At 42.7% G+C, this 20,708-nt stretch overlaps 1 protein-coding gene across 1 annotated transcript in view; it reads left to right on the forward strand.

The window, feature by feature from the left end:
* Positions 1-311: 311 nt before the first annotated feature.
* The window catches only part of PDZRN4 (PDZ domain containing ring finger 4), a 253,113-nt gene continuing 232,716 nt past the window's right edge, over positions 312-20,708 (forward strand). The window contains exons 1-3 of the mRNA XM_082043513.1: positions 312-1,433; positions 3,986-4,072; positions 9,218-9,322. Coding sequence (XP_081899639.1) covers positions 774-1,433; positions 3,986-4,072; positions 9,218-9,322 — 852 coding nt within the window. The 5' untranslated portion in view covers positions 312-773. The remainder of the gene's footprint in view (positions 1,434-3,985; positions 4,073-9,217; positions 9,323-20,708) is intronic.

Consider the following 20,708-nt stretch of genomic DNA (forward strand, 5'->3'; position numbering starts at 1 on the left):
TGAAGGGGTAGAATCCAGGCTGACTATTGATCCTAACTATGTGTTTCCAGATTTTGCTATGTTTTAGCTTTTCTAAAAATGAAACTGTTGTTTATACATATGCTGTTGTTTAAGGGGGCTCTACAAGCAATTTTGGTATTCCGACTGTATTTTTTGGGGGGTGCGGCAACAAAGAGAGCATTAGTATTGGGGGCTTCAGCTGGATATCCCAAAACAGGAGCACAAAAGAGGAGCAAGCCTTTTAGTAACAGATGAAATAGGCGTACTCGCACGAGTGCGTTATTTCCCGGCACGGATAAGGAGTAGAAGACCCTAAGCGACTCGCTGCTTTGCAGGCTGTCATCTTCCTACCCCCCACGACCCACCTCGAGTGACCTGCCGGGGACACAGCTCGGCCTCCGGAATAGTGGCTGCACGGAGGAGGGCGGTGGGCGCAGGCTGGGGCGGGTGGCGGCAGCCCGGGGCGCGGCAGATCCCCGCGTCTCGCCCCATCGCCCCGCCGCGTAGCGAGGATGCCCCGGGAGGGCGGAGGTGGTGCCGGGGCTGGGCGTGGGGCGGTAGCGCCGGGGAGCGGGACTTAATGCAGGAAGGTGGGGGGGAGCTGCTGGGAACTCCAGCTCGGCGCTGCCGCCCGCCTCCCCCGGCGCGGCCCCGCTCCTCCGCCCGCCCCTCGCCACCGCCCGCCCGCCGGGAGCGCCTCCAGCGCCGCCGGGGCCGGGCCGGGGCCGCGCCGGGGCCGCGGCGCCGAAAGTTTGGCGGTCCCCGGCCGCGCCATGGGCTTCGACCCGTCGCGCTTCGCGGCGCCGGTGGCGGCGGAGCTGCAGTGCAAGCTGTGCGGGCGGGTGCTGGAGGAGCCGCTGTCCACTCCGTGCGGGCACGTCTTCTGCGCCGGCTGCCTGCTGCCCTGGGCGGCGCGGCGGCGGCGCTGCCCGCTGCGCTGCCAGCCGCTGGCGGCCGCCGAGCTGCGTCCCGTCCTGCCCCTCCGCAGCCTCGTCCAGAAGCTGGAGGTCAAGTGCGACTACAGCCCGCGGGGCTGCGGCCGCACCGTGCGGCTACGAGAGCTGCCTGCCCACCTCGCGGCGTGCCGCTACGGGCCGCCGCCGCCGACCGGCTCCGCCGAGCCGCAGCCGCAGGGGGGGCGCTCCCCCGGTCGCTCGGGGGGCGGCTCCGCGGGGCAGCCGCGGCGGCCGGCGCCGGGCGCTGGGCACCGCTGCTTGCGGGCGCTGCGGGGTGGCAGCAGCCCGGAGCCGGGTCCCGAGCTGAAGAGGGAGGCCCTGCGCTGCAGCAGGAGGGAGAAGTCGCTGCTGGCGCAGCTCTCGGCGCTGCAGAGCGAGGTGCAGCTGACGGCGCGACGGTACCAGGCGAAGTTCGGCCAGTACATGAGCCACATCAGCAGCATCACCCGGGACCTGGCGGGCAGCCAGCCCGGCAAGGTGAGTGTGGCCGCAGAGAGTAGCAAAGCAGCACGCCCCGGCCTGCGCCCCTCCAGTGATGCTCTCCCCGAACCTGCTTTCGCCCTGCCCGACTGGAGAGGGACCGGCCGAGGTGGTGGTGCGAGCGGTGTACCCTGGGGGCCAGCAGTCATCCCCAAGTCCGCACCGGGACCCAGACCGATCACCCCGCGCATCCTCGGCACGGTGCGAGCCACTTCTGCCCGTCCGTCGCTGTCCCCGGGGAGATGGAGCCACCAGCTCTGACAGGGGACGCGCTTCTTGTCGTTCTCTATTTCGGCGCCCTTCGGTGGCCTAAAACGCGGGCGGTGATGAGACCCGCGGTGCCTGGTAGCGGCGGTGGCCGGGCGCGGCTTGTTTCTTGCTTGGCCGGAGAGGAGGGGGACCGGGCGGGACGGGAGAGCGTTTCGCAGCCGGCGAACGGGTCCCGGTTCCTCCGGACAGGGTGCCCGCATCACGCCTCCCGCCGCGCTGGGACCCGGCTGCTGTTGGTGTTCAGCTTGCTCAAGCTGGGACTGACAGAAACTCAGGGACACGGAACTGCCTTTTAACTTTTATTTGAGCAGCTGAGAAGTTTTCTTAAAAATCTGGAGCATAATATTATTGTAAACTTTGGAAACGATGGTGAAAGGACGGCAAAGTCTCTCTCGTTTGGTAGAATGGAGTAACAGTTGACACAGTTGATAGCAGAGACCAGTGCAGTGCTTTGCTCTTTTCTTAGGTCTGATGACATTGCTCAAATAGCGACTTGCTTCCTTTAGGCTGAGTAAACCATCCGAGAACACCGGTGAACTGGCTGAACTCACCATAGTGGGGCTTGATTTTTAGGAGCGTTAACGCCGGGCTGGAAGATGGCTGTGAAAGGCTGTCACTGCTGGTAGCAGCCGTGGTGAGGATTGTTTTAATGGAAAGAATTTTTCTTTTTACCCAAATCTTCACGGACACTCGGGAAGCAAAATCCCAAGTGGAAAAGGTCTGAGCAGCCAAACTCGCTCCTGAACCAATGTGGTGTGCTGGGCATCTGACCACTGCACGGGAAATTGGAAAGGGGACACTGTTCGCAGGACACCTGCATGCCTGGAAACATGGGTCTTCGTGGAATTGAGAAGTTTTGTGTTTGGAGACTTGAGTATTTACTGTGGTTTGTTTTTTGTTTGTTTGTTTTTGGTTTTTTGTGTTTTTTTTTGTTTGTTTTTTTCTGATTTTGTTTGGCTAGCTAATCTATGAGGTTTAGGCTGCTGGCTCTGGGAGGTGCGCTCATACATCTGCTTCATCTCTTGACAGGCGGGATAAGGTCACATGAAGGGGGTCAGCAGTGGCTGTTAAGGAGTGTGGGGTGTGCGAGAGAAGCAGAGGCTGTAGAAGGGAGGAGGGAAATTTGGGGTTTCCGGCAGGAGTGGGCAGGCGGTGTGTGGAGCGGCGGGAGGCGTCGCTCCCCCCAGGCAGCCGCGGAGCATCTGCCGTTCGTGAGCGCTGCCGGTAGGTGCTGCTGTCCGGGAACCGCTCCGACGGGTGAGACCAGGGTGGTGGAGAAAAACTATCGAGAAAGTAAAAATGTACTTCATTAAAATGAAATGCATCACGCGGCAGTAAAACATTTCACTGTCACAATTAATAAAACATGGGCTTCAGTGTTAAGTGTTATGTTTTGAATGTTTAGAAAGGTATAACTTATTTAAGTGTCAAATTTATGTTAATTAGCTAATTTATAGAGACTGGCAAACACAAACATGTAACTGTGCTGGAGGAATACCAGGGTTTTTTTGTGGGGATTATGGCTCCTGAAACGTAACTATTATCATATATGAACAAGGTAAAATAACCTAACTAACCTAACTTGCAGTACTAAAGCCTCCAAATATTTTTGCTTTTTTTTTTTTTTTAATCATTTGCTGTTCCACTGAAGGAAAATGTTTCTTTCTCTTTTTATTTTTTAACTTCGACTCCGTCACTGGTTTTGAATCATGTTTGCTTTATGTTTTAAACCTTGTTTAGAAAAAATTACTTTTTTCAGTCATGGTTTTGCATTTTTTCTTTTTGGGAGAGAAGTGAAAGGTGGGGATGAAGAGCTTGGTTTCATTTTCTGTGTTTATCATCCCTGAAAGTTGCTATGAAATGTGTACTAATATGACTTTGGGGTCTGAACATTAGAGTGTTGTGTATTTTAACCTATATGTTTAATGTCTGAAATGTTGGCACACATAGGGATATTATTTTTTTTAGAAACTTCCAGATTTTTGGAGCTCTGACTTTTTTTCAGTGGTGCTTCCACCAAAAGCCTGCACTTTTTTTCTGGTCAGCCCTGAAGATAATCAGGTGTTACCTGTTACTTTTCAGTGGTGCATGACATTTCCTCCTTTTTTTTTTTTTTTTACCCGGTGCAAAGCCTTTTGTTATCTTTTTCAGCCTCATTTTCCTTTAAGCCTTATCTTACAAAAGATTTTTAGCTGAAGCATATGTATATTAGTGCTTTCACTTAAGATCTGAGTTTTGTGACTGTGTTCTTTAATAATATTTCACCTCTTGCTTCTTAGGGAGGAGAACCAAAACCAGTAACAATCATGCTACACCGAGAAAATGATACTTTGGGATTCAATATTATAGGAGGACGACCCAATCAGGTAATGAGAAAAGTAATTGCAGGTTATTTTGACCATACTTTCTGTTATTATATATACCATAAATAATAAAAGAGTTACTTTTGACAACAGTAGGTATGGAATCAGCTGCATGGATAGAAAAACTATATATTATCAGGTGTGATTGGAGTAATTGTTTTGAAGACACGATCTTGTGAGAATTGAATTATTCTCATTTGGAGGTGTTAGAGAATGAAATCCCTTAACACAGGAAAGGTGTTTCCATTATTTTTCCTTTAAAACTTCAGGCTGATTTGCACTCAGTTCCCATGTGAGTAATACGTATTCATGCAAACTGTTCTATTTCCATTCTCTGGGACTACTTGTAAGAGTCATTGTTGCAGGATTAAGCCATTGGAATTTTTGGAAGCAGCTTACTTCTTTTTTTTTTTTTTTTTTTTTTTTCATTTAAAGGAGAGATGAAAATTTGCTTCCACAGCTCAGATAGTTTAAGCACATGTCCTGCTCTCACATGCCTGCTTTCTATGTTTCTTTGGGAACTGAAACAGAGTTTTCATCGATCTTGTATCTTATATCAATCTAGACTCATCAGTCTAGGTTTAGAAGTTTCATTGGAAACCATGGAATATGCATAAGAAACATTACCCCCCTGAATATGTGTAAGAATATGTGCTCTTTTTTTTTTTTTCACTTCATCCTTCCAAAAGTATTAATCAGGACTGTCATTACATGTGAAGGGTAAAGAAACCTGTTAAACTGGAAAATTAGTGGTTGATTTAAAAGGGTTGGTAATAATTATGCACTGATCAGGTTCTTGTTAAGTGGGAGAACTGTACCCTCCTACTATTATTGAGGAGGGGAATGGGACCCTGTATATTAGTTTGGCAATCTTCTGCTCTAAAGCTATATTTAGTGGTGCCAAAAAGTCTGTTCCCATTAGCCTAAGAAGTTCACTGTCTGTGCTGCACAATTACTGTTTCCTGTGGGTTAATATGAAGACCAGCAGTTATCAAATGTTGGTGCTGTAAATCCAAAGCAAGAGTTTTTAAGATTTTCTAGTGGAAGGATGAGACAACAAGATAAAATACATGTGCTTTGATTATATCCATATTCGGAGTATACCAGTTACAAAGTCCAGACAATCTTTAGTTTGAATTGCAGTGTTACTTCTGCTATTTACAGCTGTAGGAAAACTGCAGGGAAAAGGGAACGTGGTGTTCAGCTTTCTTGGGATGGCAGCTGAGTATCTCTGAAGTACTCACATGCTGACAGTGCATACTGGAACACTTTTTTCTATTACGAACTGTTAGGCTTGTTGAATACATATTCTGGAATTTTAAGGAGTAAATGATAATTATACGCCGGTTCATAGCACTGTTCGTGGAGAGAACTGCTGACCGGAGAGAAGGAAATCACAGAATGTTAGGGATTGGAAGGGACCTTAAAAGATCATCTAGTCCAATCCCCCTGCTGGAGCAGGAACACCTAGATGAGGTTACACAGGAATGTGTCCAGGCGGGTTTTGAATGTGTCCAGAGAAGGAGACTCCACAACCCCCCTGGGCAGCCTGTTCCAGTGTCTGCCACCCTCACTGAGAAGAAGTTTCTTTTCAAATTTAAGTGGAACCTCTTGTGTTCCAGTTTGAACCCATTACCCCTTGTCCTACCATTGGCTGTCCATGAGAGGAGCCTGGCTCCGTCCTCGTGACACTCACCCTTTATATATTTGTAAACATTAATAAGGTCACCCCTCAGTCTCCTCCAAGCTAAAGAGACCCAGCTCCCTCAGTCTTTCCTCATAAGGGAGATAGCTCCACTCCCTTAATCATCTTCGTTGCCCTGAGCTGGACTCTCTCCAGCAGCTCCCTGTCCTTCTGGAACTGAGGGGCCCAGAACCGGACACAATATTCCAGATGTGTCTCACCAGGGCACAGTAGAAGGGGAGGAGAACCTCTCTTGACCTGCTAACCACCCCCCTTCCAATACACCCCAGGATGCCATTGGCCTTCTTGGCCACAAGGGCACAGTGCTGGCTCATGGTCATCCTGCTGTCCACCAGGACCCCCAGGTCCCTTTCCCCTACACTGCTCTCTAATAGGTCATTCCCCAACTTGTACTGGAACCTGGGGTAAATGGTCATGGTCTTCCATTTACACTGATAGTTCGGGATGGAGAAGCTGGTGGAGCCATGAGGCAGAACTGGGTCTCAGGGATTCTTGAGTCTTTGATGTTTAAGTTGGAATTTCTGTTTTGTTCTCATTGTGATAAATGTGTATACCATAGATATTTGGCAGTTCCCAGACATCAGTATAAGGCCTCGTTCAACATATCTGGAGCCGAAGGATACAACAAGAAAAAAACATTGAGTTGACGCTGCTCAAAAACTTAAACACTGGAACAGGAATTGCTTGGTAACAAGACAAAAAGAGTTCATGGTGATCTGTACATTCAGGTTGTTCAGGGAAAAAGTGCCCATGTGTGAAGCGTTGGCTCTTGCAGCAGAAGAGCAGAGCAGTGGCATAATTGTATTAGTCATCTATGTGGGAACATGTTCCTTCACTACATGTTATTTGTGTTTTGTAAGTATAATGCAGGTTTTTCCCATTGGAAAGCAGGTGGAGACTCCTGGTAACTTGAAGAATGTACACATGTACTTTCCATTGGCTGTGTTTCATTTCAGTCCATAATAGGCTTCCCCACCATTCACCTTCTACCTGGATGGAGGAGGAGAGGAAAGGAATGATTCACCACAAGCTTGTGTTCTGTTTTGTTAGGAAAGGAGTAATTTCATGTAAGTGTGTGTTTCTGGGAGGTGATTCATTATTCTAATGGAGCAAGGCTGCTTTTGTCCTGGGCCCCAGCTTCGGCTGGCTGGGAAGGCGGTCCCACAGAGCAGGCTTCGGAGGTTGTCCCCCCACCTGAGGATACCATGGCAAAGCTGGGCTGGAGGAAGGTGTGTGCTGCAGGCACAGCTTGGGGCTCCTGCAGTCACCCACAGACCAAGCTACAGGTTGGGTAAACCCGTCATCTCCACAGCTCCCCTCCAGTCACTGCTGCACAGCCTGTGGGCTGTGTGACAAGGGGCCAGAGCTCGGTGTGCCACGTGCTGTGTTTTTTTGTCAGAACTGGTGAGTACCAGCAAGTGCTACCACCACGGACCACATGCCAGAGTGAAATAACCATTTTAATACTGGGTCATACGTTGAGGTATTAGACAGAGTGCAGAGGAGGGTGACAAACCTGGTGGAGGGTCTGGAGCACAAATGTGATGAGAAGCAGCTGAGGGAACTGGGGCTGTTTAGCCTGGAGAAAAGGAGGCTGAGGGGAGACCGTATCACTGTCTACAACTACCTGAAAAACCTTATCACTGTCTACAACTACCTGAAAGGAGGTTGTAGAATGGAGGGTGTTGGTCTCTTCTCCCAAGTAGCAAGTGATAGGACAAAAGGAAATGGCCTCAAGTTGTGCCAGAGAAGGTTTAGATTGGATATTAGGAAAAAATTCTTCATGGAAAGGGTTGTCAGGCATTGGAACAGGCTGCCCAGGGAGGCAGTGGAGTCACCATCCTTGAAGGTGTTTAAAAGGCGTTTAGACAAGGTTCTTAGGGGCATGGTTTAGTGCTAGAGTTAGGTTATGGTTGGACTTGATGATCCTGAGGGTCTCTTGCAACTGAAATGATGCTATGATTACTCTTGAAGAAGCCAGTGAAACTTTTTATGGTAATTATTTATTATGGAAAAAAAAATGCAATTTTATGCGGGTAGCCTTTTCTTAAGAAAAATACTAAATTAAATCTTGTTCTTCATGCATTTTAGTTAATGGCTATCATGCCTCTTTTATAAGAGTTTCGTTTCTCACTGCTTACATGGGAACTCAGTGGAAGTCTGTTCATAATTTGAAAATATTTCTGGAACTGTTAATAAGTTTCCCTTTTGCTTCTTAGCTGACACCTATGAGCCTCTGTGACAAAAAAAATATGAGGAGTTTATGAAACCATAGTCTGACTAACATGGCCTTGAACAAATATTTGTTAACCTGAAATCTACCTGAGCTGAGTCTCCATGGGCCAGTTGCCACATACTGTAAAGCATGTTTTACAGTGGCTCCATTTTCTGTTACGTCTTTATCATTTTCTTAACAGAAAAAAACTATAAAACATTTTCCCCATGAGTGTATAGGACCTAGAAACCTGTACACATATGAATCACGCTGTTGGTCAGGGATTCACGAGTCACAGAAGGAAAATAAGCATTATATAAACTGCTATCCAAAGAATAAACAATCTGGAAAAAGATTCCTTCATTTATTGCTATAGAGGATATTGTTTGTATAAATAGTTAAAAATAAGTAGGCAGTGTCTGCTTGGCAGTATTACCTCATTAACAGTGATTTAAAACTGTACTTAAAAAAATATATATTAAACTATAATGCAATGAAATGAACTAATCTTAGCATGTGCAACAACATTAGGTACATCATTCCAGCTGTTATAGATAACTTACTTGCTTTAAATTTGATCTTCATGTGAGTTGTTCTTAGCAATGTGTAGAGATCAACGGGAAGTGGGTTTTCCTTTTGTCCACAGCTGATCTGTATGGATTTCACGGTTGAGCAAGTTCTCAGTCTCCCATGTGAACAGGATTTATGAGGTTAATGAATCACAACCAAATCCTATCACTGTTACACACCAGCTAACGAATATAACTGTGTTCCTTGGAACTTTATTTTCAAATGCAGAAAAAATTTTGCAAGCAGCAGTACTGCAGGAGCCCTTTCCCTCCTGAGAGAAACACTTGTGCATCCATTTTTATTAACATCTTCTTCTGTGAATTTACATACTAGTCACTGTCTGCTGTGAAGTTTGAGGTCTGCTTTAAATATCTGACTACCGTTGCGCCCCAAGTCTCATGTAGACTAAAATAACCAGAAGTAAATGGTTAATCTTACAAAAAATCCTGGAATAGTTCGTGAATTTTGTCCTTTTGATTTATGACTAGTTTATGTTAAGTAAGTTTAAAAAAAAATCTCAAGGAGCTGAATTCTTAGCTAGAAAAGCAAGTCGCATGTTTCAGGTGGATTTGCATTTTTCATTGCTGCTCATTTTATCATCATCTCATTTCTTGTGCTAATGTGGCCTTTTTCACAACTTCCCTGTTTCCTGGTACAGAAAAATCAGGAGGAATCTGCTGAGGGAATTTATGTGTCAAAGATCTTGGAAAATGGACCTGCAGACAAAGCAGAAGGCCTGCAAATTCAAGACAAAATTATTGAGGTAAGGAAAAAAAACCACAAACAAACCAAACACCAGTGGACAAGTCTGTTATATTATCAGAATAATCAAGGATTGGATGGGTTTTACACTACGTTGTAATTTTCTTCTGTTGCTGTGTCTAAACATGATTCTTGTACACTGAGCTGCTCAAACATTTGTCAGATGTGAAGATGCGTGATGGATTTTTCCAACAACTAATAAATGTATTGGTCTCGGGATTAAGTTGATTTAAGCGAGGCGAAGGTGTAGCCACTGAAATGGCAAGCAAGAGAGGTATTTTGTATTTCTTTTCATTAACTTGAGAAAAAAGGTTTTCCCCTGTGTAGGGGGTATTACTGTTGTGACTCTGGGATACTGGTGGTAAGCAGTGCTGAGGGACTTCTTAAGCAATTGGCAAAAGTACTTTTTGCTATGTGATCAGAAGTAGGTCATCTCTTGTTCTCTCCAGGACAAGTATAGTTCTTTCCCAGACATGTAATACACTAGCATGAAATTTTTAAGGTCTATTCCTTGTATGCAGTTTTTTTTTTTTACCATAAAATAATTATAATTAAACAAAATAATCAGTAACCCAGGTCACTGCCTAGCCTCCACCTGTAACCATAATTAGCCCTGTAAGAGGTGGCGAAGGAACTGTTTCAGCCACTGAAATAGACTCCTTACGGTGCTGTCAAAGTGGCATTTCACATCACAGCTCTAATACAACTTTCTGAATGACAGCACATACCTGTAGCTGCTGGGTTTATTGAGGATGCATCAGCCCAGCCTTGGGTTTAGGGGAGGCTTAGAAGCGTTGTGTGGACTTGCCAGTTGGATGGGGTTTCGAACAAAGACACACTAAACAAGTAGTTTGGGAGACAAAAGCAGCTGCTGGCTTCTTGCATTATTTTGCAGTAAAAGGCTAGAAACATAAGCCAAGAGTGTTTGAATGCTGGCATTGCTCTTAATGTTGGGAGCCTAGAGCAGCACGTGAAACCAAACTATTACATTTTCTTGGAAAGAGAAAGCTTGTTCCCTTAGCTGGCAGATGCATTTCTGGTAGAAATCAAGTTAGCTGAGCAGAACTGAACTTGCAACGTAACTCTTATCTCCCTAAGATACACAAAAAACTTTTGCATCCAGTTTTTGTAACAGCAGCTCTGTGCTGAGAAAAATCTATTTTCTTCTGACATTACCATTTTGCCTACCATGTTTTATTTTATGCAGACTGACAAGCTACATAGTTTTATTCATTTGCTCAACACTTCTTGCTTTATTTTATTATTCTTTTATAGTACCTTGATTTTTAAGACAAAAGGGAGTGGTTTTGGAGGAAGGAAGAATGAAGTCACAAACCAGCATTTATTAAACATTATATCATTTCTCAAAATGCTACCATAATTGATGCTTGGTTATCATTCACTGAAAAATTCTGGGTGCATAAAATCATACAGATATTTAAATTGCTACTGAGAGCATACAGATTTCAGTTCTATGTGAAACTATAGATCCAATCTAGCATAAGTTTTCATACAGCTTTGAAGGAAGCACTGTTTTCACCATATTAATATACAACAGCTTTGTATAGAATTTTTTGTATTCAGGCAAGTATTTAAAAATCTTCAGGGTTAGACCAAGTATTCTAATAAATGTTCCAGTGTTTTAAAAATTTGTTGGAATAAAATAAAAAGAGGAGAAGAAATGGTGACACTAAGAATTTCTAAATGAAATGCAAATAAGTCATTATTCCTCCATGCTAGATCTTGGAAGCAGCTGGAGTTAAAAAAGCTGAATTTTTCCTTGTCCATACATAGCTTCTGATGTCTTCTTGCACCAGGATGCCCTGTCAGCGCTGCAGGAGTTTGTTGTGGAAGATGCATATCAAAGCTTTTGCTGTGAGGAAATAAGTCGGATGGTGTTAACTGTTTAAAAAATGTTGGCAGATACACAAAATATGAGCTTTGGTGAAAAGTTGATAGGAAGGGGGGTTTCTTATTATTGCTTGCTTTTCACTCATTTGGTAATCTGATCTAATTGGTGATATTTTATGAGACTGTTTTTCAATAATCAAGAGCAGAAGGAACCAATGTTGTTTGAAGAGCCTTTAATAGCTTCAGTCAGTTGTTTGGCAATGTGATGCCCAGGGTGTCTTAACCAAGCGTAGCTAATGGGATAATGGACAGAACCATCCCATTAAATCAGGAGAAAATCTGTTCTCAAGGCGTGTTGCTAAATAAAGAAGGTAATTTGCTTCAGTGCTTTATCAGATGTTTAACAAATGTTAACTGCATGTGGTTGACGACGATGAATTGTGCACATTTCAGACGACTGTCTCGTGGGTAACCTAGTGCAGCAAATGGATCTCGCAGTCCTATGGCACTAGCAGCTGGAATTGTGAGCCCAGTCTGGCAGACATATGTAGTGCTGCCTTTTGCTTTATGTATGTCGTTATCTGTAGCAGCAACTTTGCCAGATAATTATTACAATATTTGAAAGGGTGCCAGTGGGAGAAATTGGATTTTTTTATTAAGGTATTTATTCTAAGTGTAAAAATGCCATGCAAATGACTTGAGTTCTTTGCGAGTTTTTGAGATCAATGTGCTCAGAATATGGGCAATAGGGCCTCTTTGACTCTTTCATCTGAAAAATGTTGCTGTTTATGTGGGCTTTACTCTCAGATGAGCGTATTTTTTGTTTGGGGACCTGAAAACTGGAACAGATGCCTATGGGCTGGCATGGTGGTGGTGGGTGAGGGTGATGGGGAGAGGTGAAGTGTGACGGTCCCTGTGTCAAGGGGCTGCAGCTCTTCACAGGGTACGGTCACAGGACCCTCCCTGATTATTGTCACTGTTTTGCTGAAGAACAGAAGATTTCAGGCACAACTTTACTCTCTTTATTCAAGGTTAACTCCTCTGTGAGAAGAGCCTTGTTTGTTTATACATTGTAAAGTTGACCTGGGACAGTAATGTGCACAAGCAGCATTTTGGCAGTGTGTATTTTCAGGAATATTATTACAAGCCAAAAATGATCATTGTTTGTTCATCAAGGAGAAACTCTTCCTCATGGATTAATTTCTATGTAGCATGTTCCTCCAGATATCATGGTCTCCTGCTGCTTTCAACAGCTTTTATCCAAAAATTTAGCTCCTTAAATTGACACAGTGTAGCATGTATTTCAGGACTAAACACTGATCACATGAATAAAAAGCATCTTATAAAACTAGTTGCAGCATTGGCATCTGTGGTTCCCAACCTGAAAGCCTTGGATGTGAGCAGTGGTATCCAGACCTCTAACTTTTGGATCTCTGTCTTGTCCCTTTCCAGCAAGCCATAGACAGGACTGTCTGTTAGTTTGTGCAGGTTCAAAGAATTCTGGTTGCTGCTGGGACAAAACATGAGGTGTGTTTAGAGTGGATCACAGTTACACAGCTATATGTCATTTCATCTCACTTCATGCAAATCTTTCCTACTGAGTATGTTCACTGCTGATCTTTGCTAATGTTAATAGCCTCCTCAGGGCAGTATAAAACAGTTATCAGCCTTGTCAGTCAATCTTGTTGATACACTGGTGTGTTTTACCTGCTGCTTCTTTTGTGCACGTTTATAGTTCTGAGCAGTAACACTGGAACTGGCTCTTTCTGTATGAAGGAAAGTTTTACTCTCAGTTTGTACTCAGTTCAACTTCACATAAGAATGGTACCACATTGGCCAGAGCTCCAAGTACACTAGTTAATGCCTAGTTAACAAGCCATCCAGTACTAGTTGTTTATAGTTATATTGGGTTGATTTTTTTTTCTTTATATAATATTAAATATTATGGAAATTAGTGTATCATCTCTTTTGATCTTGAGTCCAGTTTTAGAAAAAAACACTGACTGATTTTCTCAAGTCCTCTTTCATGCTGTAAGTCACAGTGTCTTGCAAAATACCATTGCATTACTAAAGTAAGATGTGCTGATCTTTTCAGTGTTGTAGAAAAAATACATGTCCAGGACACAATTTGCAATCCAGATAGAACTCCCGATTTATTTATTTATTTGTTTAGGAGGGCAGTATTTCATCGATTTGAGGAAAAAGAACTATTGCTAATTCACATTGCCTAGGAGACAAAGCCTTACAGTCATGGCTGAACCTTCTGTGGTAGGTTTGCCAAATAACAAAACAGCAGTGAAAAACCTTATGTGCAAGTAAAAGGGGCTTAGGCTGAAGACCAAAATGTTCATATGAGGAACTGTAAGCACATAATCATCTGGAAGGCTCAAGTGTTTTTCTATTCCTTGCACTGCAAGGCAAAGGCTTCTGTTCTTTTACTGTCAAGTGAAATGAGAATATTGGCCCTTTTACATTTTAGTCAGTTGATTCTCATTAATTTGATGGCTGAGAAGCAGGCATGATGGAGAAGAGGGGGAAAAAACATTTTTAGTTTGGGATCTCTAAGTCTTTTCAAAAAAATGAGATGGATGCATGTTTCATGACTATGTATTTTGTTTATGCAGCCTGAGCTCTGTAAGTATATAATAAATAAGACTTCATCCCTTATTCCATGTTTCCCTTTGTTCTTTTAACTTTTTTGGAGCATACACACAATGGCTTTCAAGCGCATGTCAGCAAAGCCAGTTTCAATAAAGATGAAGTCTTGAGGCATATCCTGGCAGAAGTAACTTACATCTGCAAAGTGCTTACATGGAAACTTTTTTAACTATTGCCAGACTGCTGACTGTGCTGTGTGTCAGCCTTGTGATGTTTTATCTTCTGCATGTTTCTGTCATTACACTCACTATGTTGCTCAAGCAAAATCTTTGATACTAGTCATGTTTATTTGGCTAAGAATTTCCACTGTCAGATTACGTCTATTGAAGTAGTGAGCTTAAAAACTGTCTTGCTGGGATCAGAGATAGTAGATTTGGGATGGCTTTGAACCAAAGCTGCACATGATGTGGCCAGTAAGATCTGGGTGGTAGCTGAGGAAACTTTCATATAGTTCATTTTAGTGGTATGGATTTTAGTGTATCTAAATATGCCTAGAGTAGCCTTAGGTATATTGAGTTCTCTTAAATCCTTAAAAAATTCTTAATGTTATGTTGCAGGTAATGATGTCTGACTTCTGCATTCATTAGATAACTCCTAATTAGTGTGAAAGATCCTGGTGTAATGAATTAGTTATACCATAGGCTTAGAAGTGCCTGTAGCCTCTCTTCACCTCTGCCTCACCTGTTAAGATATGGGCTTTGGGACACCTGAATTCTTTAATCTTTAAAAAAGCCAGGTGTGACCAGGTCTTTACATAACTTCGTTTGAATAGGAGGTACTGTCCCTGCTGACTTTTTTACTTAACAGAAAGTCTTAGAGAGCTTCTCCAAGAAGTGAGAGTTCTGAGTTGTGGGCTCTGCCCTGCCTGAGAATGACTGAATTTACCTATCCAGGTAATCACCCTTGTTCCTAGGGCAGAGGCTGCTCTGTGTGAGACCAGACTCCACCCATCCTCTTCAAACTGAGCCAGGTGCCAGCAGACAATTGAGAGTCAGGATTATCCAGTGATAATCTGCTGTGAAATAGGTGCTGGTTCCAGGGAACTAACTCTATCTGGAATACTGGTCTTGCCCTTTTCTGGGTAAGCGCTGGTGCTAATGTGTGAGAGTTTGCCTCCGTCTCGCATAGCTCTGTATCTCATACTACACTTTCTTGAATGATACTTGCATTTCTGACTTCATAGTGTCTTGATCTGAAGAGGGGAGGTAGCAAATGCTGTTAACCAGGATATCCTCTAGCTAGGACACTTTCATAGGAAAGATGGGGTTCCCTGATTGGATAAATACCAATAACTAGGGTTTTCCTCCTCCTGGTTTTTGTTCTAGCTGCTATGTTATCTAAAATGTTACTGCTGCTGATGCCCTCTTTCAGAAGGCTGTGTAGGCTGCATCTCTGTAGGTGGAGGAACTTAGTGTTCAAGGCACTGTCTGTGCAGGAAGCTGACATCTCACTGTGGGCATCCTGTACAGCCTGAATTTTGTACTGTATTGCCTCAATTTCCAAATATCATTTGACTGGAGTTGCTGTAGGTCTTTAGAGGTGCCTGTGTTCCTTTCTGTTCACTGAACTAAAATGCAAATGTTGTGTTCAGGTAAACAGGTTATGTTGCTTTAGAAAGCACTTAAAATTCCAGAAAATTACTGTCTACGTCTTAAAAAGAGTACATGAGACAGGCAAAATATTATTTTGATTTTTGTATAAATCAGCATCATGAAAAATTCTAAAAAGCCTTGGCTTGTAAAAGTTGTTTTTTGTGTTTGTTGTTGTTTTGTTTTTGTTTGTTTGTTTTTTCCTTCTTCTGTATAAACTGAGAAGTTTGTCTGCTGAGAACTTGCTGGGGACCCAGCTCTAGAGGGGCAGATGCCTGTAGGAGGGTTTCCCAGCTGTGTTCCTTTGGGCTTGTTCTCACAGACAAACTTGTGCAAGTATAATGCTACATTGTTTTCCAGAAATATGTATCCTCACAGTGCTTTTAACTAAAAAAGTGGAAGTGCAAGGCATGTAGTTGGAATATGACAACCCTATGAACTTTCCAACTAGTTTATTTGCAGAACTAGTGTATTCAAGAGATGAGGCAGTATTGTGCTTTTCAGCAAGTCTCTTCAGCTCTTTTGAGATGCAGCTAGCTGGTGTACTGCAGCTTTGTATGTGCTTGGATGCTTCTCTGCAAGGAGCTCCCAGTAAGCAAAGAACATGAGATAGTGGGGTGCCTGGAACAGGGCAGAAGGCAGATGTGGCAGAAGGAGCAGTAGGGGAGTATTTCTGAAATGCGGTGCAGTGTGAAAGGAGTCAAGAGAGAGTGAGCTAAATGGAAGTAGTGAAAATCATCTTTTGAAATCATATTTTGAAAGGTTTTTCTATGCTACTCCTACCACGTTGGGTCTTTGTCTAGGTGACCTAGGTTAGGCATGATTGAAGAGGCTTTGAGATCTTGCAGGCACATGAGTGTGCATAACCCCCTCTTGCCAGTTTTGGTCTGACTGTGGTGGATCTCTCTCTACAGCAGCTGGATCACTGTAGGAGTGGAAGGGGAAGAGTGAAGGAGAGTAAGCAAGGAAGAAGGAAAATGAGGAACTGAGCTTTACAATTAGAAAGTACAAAGCACCAACCTTGTGTTTTCACAGGAGTGCTTTCCAGTGCTTGTCCATAAATAGGCAGTGTGGGAGAAAAGGAGGAGGTGTAGGAATAGGGGTAACTGAATTGTGGGATAAGATCATATACATGTACTGCTGTGAACTCTGATAGGGAGATAAGGTGGAACAGAACTGGAGCAGAACTATGATAACTGTACTGTGGCTGCAGAGTGGGGCAGTAGCCAAACTGGCACATCAGCAGTGCTGTTAGGTAGGAGGGATTTTGGTTAATCTGTGGAAGAGCTGAGTAGCATAAGAACCTGCAAGATCCCATAAACGGTGTTGCTGTCATGCACTGTAGATCCCTAGGCACCGTGTGAAGGCCTGATCACACCCATCTCCTTCATAAAAACATCTAATCTCACCCCTGAGGGATAACATGTTAGAAACTTGGCAAGTTGAAACTCAGCATCTTCCTAGATGCCCTGTTTGAGCTTGTCTTTGCTGCATGTCATCTTTCTCTTCCCATGATGTTTTTTTTTTTTTTTTCCAAGCTTTAAGGTAAACCTTGCAAAACAATGGAACTTTAGCATACTTCTGTCTCGGCAGCAGGAGCAATGCAATTTTATATGCAGCTGAGGTGGTAGGTTTGGAGGAAGTTTTTGTTTATATAAGGTTTTAGAGGTGTTCATAAACACTTTCAGGAATGCATTAAACAACTTGACTAACATCTGTCAAATGCTGCTGCTTTTATACCTTTCCCAGGAAGAGAAGGGCATGTGCAGGGGAGTGTTTTGTTTAGGAATTTTTCACATAATTACGCACACACATATTTACATGTTGTTGTCTAAGGGTAGACAAAGTCATAGCCATGTATCTTTTTATTTCTTGCTGAAGGCAGCAAGGTTTTGTGATGAAGACCGTTGGTCTGGGCATGATCTTGAGTCAGCCCCAAAGGAGGTTCTTTCTCTTCTATTGACAAGCTGAACCCCCATGACAGTTGGGCTGCAGGTGTGATTGTATGTAATTGCCTTGGTCTTGGACCATGTCCATCTTATAGTTACCATGGACTTGATGGTCAGTATGGAGCTGAAGTACCCTAACTTGATGAACTCTAGAAGGTTTGAGAGGAGGAAAGGCATTTTCTGGTAACTTGCCTTAGCCTTTCCAACTATGAAGAGAGAAGTCAGAAGCTTCAGAGAGCACTACAGGATGGATCAGGGGGAGCTAACCCTTTCAGGCCCATATGATGAAGACTAGGGGGAATAATTGATGGTAAGCCCAGCTATGGAATGTTCTGATAAAGTCTGAGACCATGCTGAGTTTGTTGCTTAGAACTGAAGGATGTGTGAGGAAGCTATGCCTCCCACAGCACATGCTGCTGGCACCCCAGAAGCTCTTGGCATTTTCAGAAAGTGAAAAGAGCCTTCAGCCTTTCATGAAGATTGTTCTTTATTGTGGTTGAGACAACTTCACAGTTAGAGGAGATGACAGCTTACATATGTTGTGTGAATGCAGTGTTTTATCCTCTTAAGTCACTGAATTGATTGTTGCAATCCAATGATATATGCTGCGAAAGCTTTGATCTCTTCTGCCCTTTTTCTTATTCAGCTAATTATATTTGTAAGGAGTAGCTAATCACTGTTCTCTGTAATTGGAGGCTGAGTGAAAAAAAAATAGTGTCTGCCAGTGAAGAAATGCCCAAAATAAGCTTCACTTAAAAAACTAATAACCTAGTTTTTAAGGAGCTGTGAAATGCAGCAGTGTGTTGAATAGGAGACTGCTCCTCCTTAGAACTTGTGAATAGTAGTCAGAAGTGTATACAGCATTGTACTTTCCAAGTGCTTTGGAACTTAAAGTGATAATTTAAAAAAGCTTGGAAGTTTCTTCTCTGCAAAACACAAAATTCTACAGCATTTAAAACCATACAGTAATGGAAAAACTCATTTTCAAATTGGCAAGAGCACATGTGGCCTCTTCAAACCACCATCAAAGACTATGTTGAGTAAAATCAAATATACTAAGCAAAGTACATTTGTTAGTAATACACAGACATCTTAGTAAATTATGTCTTGTTTGGAATTGCAAATCTAATATAATTTTACAACTTTTTATATAGACCCAACTTGACTGAGTCACTGCTACTGCAGGAAAAGAGCGCAGTGACTCAACATTTTTTTCATTCAAATAATTTTGGAAGGCATTTTCTTTATGAAGTATTGTTGACAAAATAAGTCATGGCTGCTATGTTTATCTACATATTATAGTAATTTTATGTATGTAATTTACAGGTTATGATTTACATAATGTTTTCCTTGAGGAATTTGTTTTTCAAGTAGCAATACTGGGAAATAGAGATGGGGAAGGGGAAATTGTACAAAAAAGTTTAATTCATAATTGTTGACATCCTGTTGTTTTCTACTCTTTCTTTTTTTTTTAAGTATGAAAACCTTATCTGAACACCATCGTATTCCACACACCTATCGCATAGATTAGCTGCTTTAAAATTGGATAAATTATGAATCTGTGTGTCTAGAAGCAGTCATCTAATGTAGGAGAAGGTCCAAAATAGGTTGATATAAAACATGAGGTTTTTTCCTTCATCTGTCTTTTCCCCTGACCATTGGGTGCCTCCAACATTTGAGGGACCCGGTGGCTCAGAGCTTGCCCATCCATTTCTGAGTAGAGTCTTTCAGCCTCGTGTTTGTTTCGTTAAGTGTGCTGATCAAGTGTGTTCACATCTCAAGTCCTTCCAGCAGCCCACAGGAAGAAGGCATGCTATTTTGCTGTCTTGGCTGAATTAAAACATCTGGATCCCTACACTTTTCTGTTGCAGTTTGATTGAGCTGGGTTTGTCTTTGGCATATGGCAAGTACAGAGCCATATGGACTTGGTGCTGTCAGTGAGCCTTTTCAGCACATACCTTTGCCTCCCCCCGCCCTTCTCTGAGTGGTAGCTGCTACTGTGGCTTAAAGGATAAATGTTCCAGGAGCTTTCAGGCTGTTGTGCCCTTCTTGAATGGATTAGTTGCATTTTTAAGTGGTACAACATCCAGCAGACTGGAGCAGAAACCTGAATCCTTCACTTCCCTGATCCAAATCAGACACCTTGTGCTAGTGCCAGATGTGAAGCAGCATTTTTTGACTTACACTTTGTGTCCCTTGCATCTTGTTTTTGTAATGTCTCCATGAAATCTCCAAGTGCCAGCGCAACTGTGTTTTTTTTTTTTATCATGCTTTAGACATGTGGATAAATGGAAAACTGACTGTTTCGTTTCTTAAAAGAAATTTACTTTCTACTAACTGGAAAAATAGTGTTAAAGTCATAATGCACTTGCTAGTGTATCTTTTAAATTTGTTTTTTTTTCAGTGGTGAGCAAGAACTCTTCCTTGTGAAAATAAACATGATATTTTCTAAAAAAATAGGAATTCTTTGTGGTTTTAAAATAGTCAAAATACTTGAAAAATATTTTTAAATGTGTCTAGTATTTTTAATGATTTCTATATTTTTCATTTTTATTAGAAAGAATAGGAAGAGCATTGAGGGACTAAGAATAACATTTATATTTCTTCAATATAAAAAGAACCTGTAAGAAACAGAAATGGCTTGTACAATTTTTTTTGTAAAGAACTTTTCTTATTTCTAGAATTTCTCATTAAATAAATGTAGACCACTGTTTTCAGCCTTCTATTCTGAGTCACTTAAGTACTGTATCCTTGCATTAAGAGTGTGGGGGTTTTGAATTTTTTCCCTCCTCCCTGCTATGAGGTAATGGAAATGTAAAGAGTATTCATCATGTAATCCAGAGGTTTTATCTTTTAATTAACACAAACAATGGACAAAATTATAAAGATTAAAGAGCACATTGACATTTCAGAACACAATTCAGAGAATGAACTGTTCAGAAAGTGCTGTTGATGACTTAACTTAGCAGAGCAAGTTAAGAACAAAGTTTTAATCTGGTTGCTTAAACTCATGTTTTATGTTAGTCAGAGTCCTGCAGTCCATTACTGCTGTTCTGACATAGTCAGCATGTACTTTGGGGAGTTCCGGGGCAAAATGACAATCTATGTGTGTACATTAGTGACTTCTTTCTCTGTGTATTGCTTTGCATTTGCCTTTATTGCTTCGCATTTGTCTCTTTTGTGTGCTGTGATTAAGTTCTGTAGTTCAAGGAGCTACCTCCATATATACTTTGAAGCACCTATCATATAGGGAACAGCTTATACCAGCCATTAAAGTTATTACTTTGAAAGCCACCATGTTACTTGTTAGCATGGATAGTTGAACTACTTCGATTTCAGT

This window comes from Streptopelia decaocto (assembly GCF_964273445.1).
Source record: "Streptopelia decaocto genome assembly, chromosome: 1".
Lineage (NCBI taxonomy): Eukaryota > Metazoa > Chordata > Aves > Columbiformes > Columbidae > Streptopelia > Streptopelia decaocto.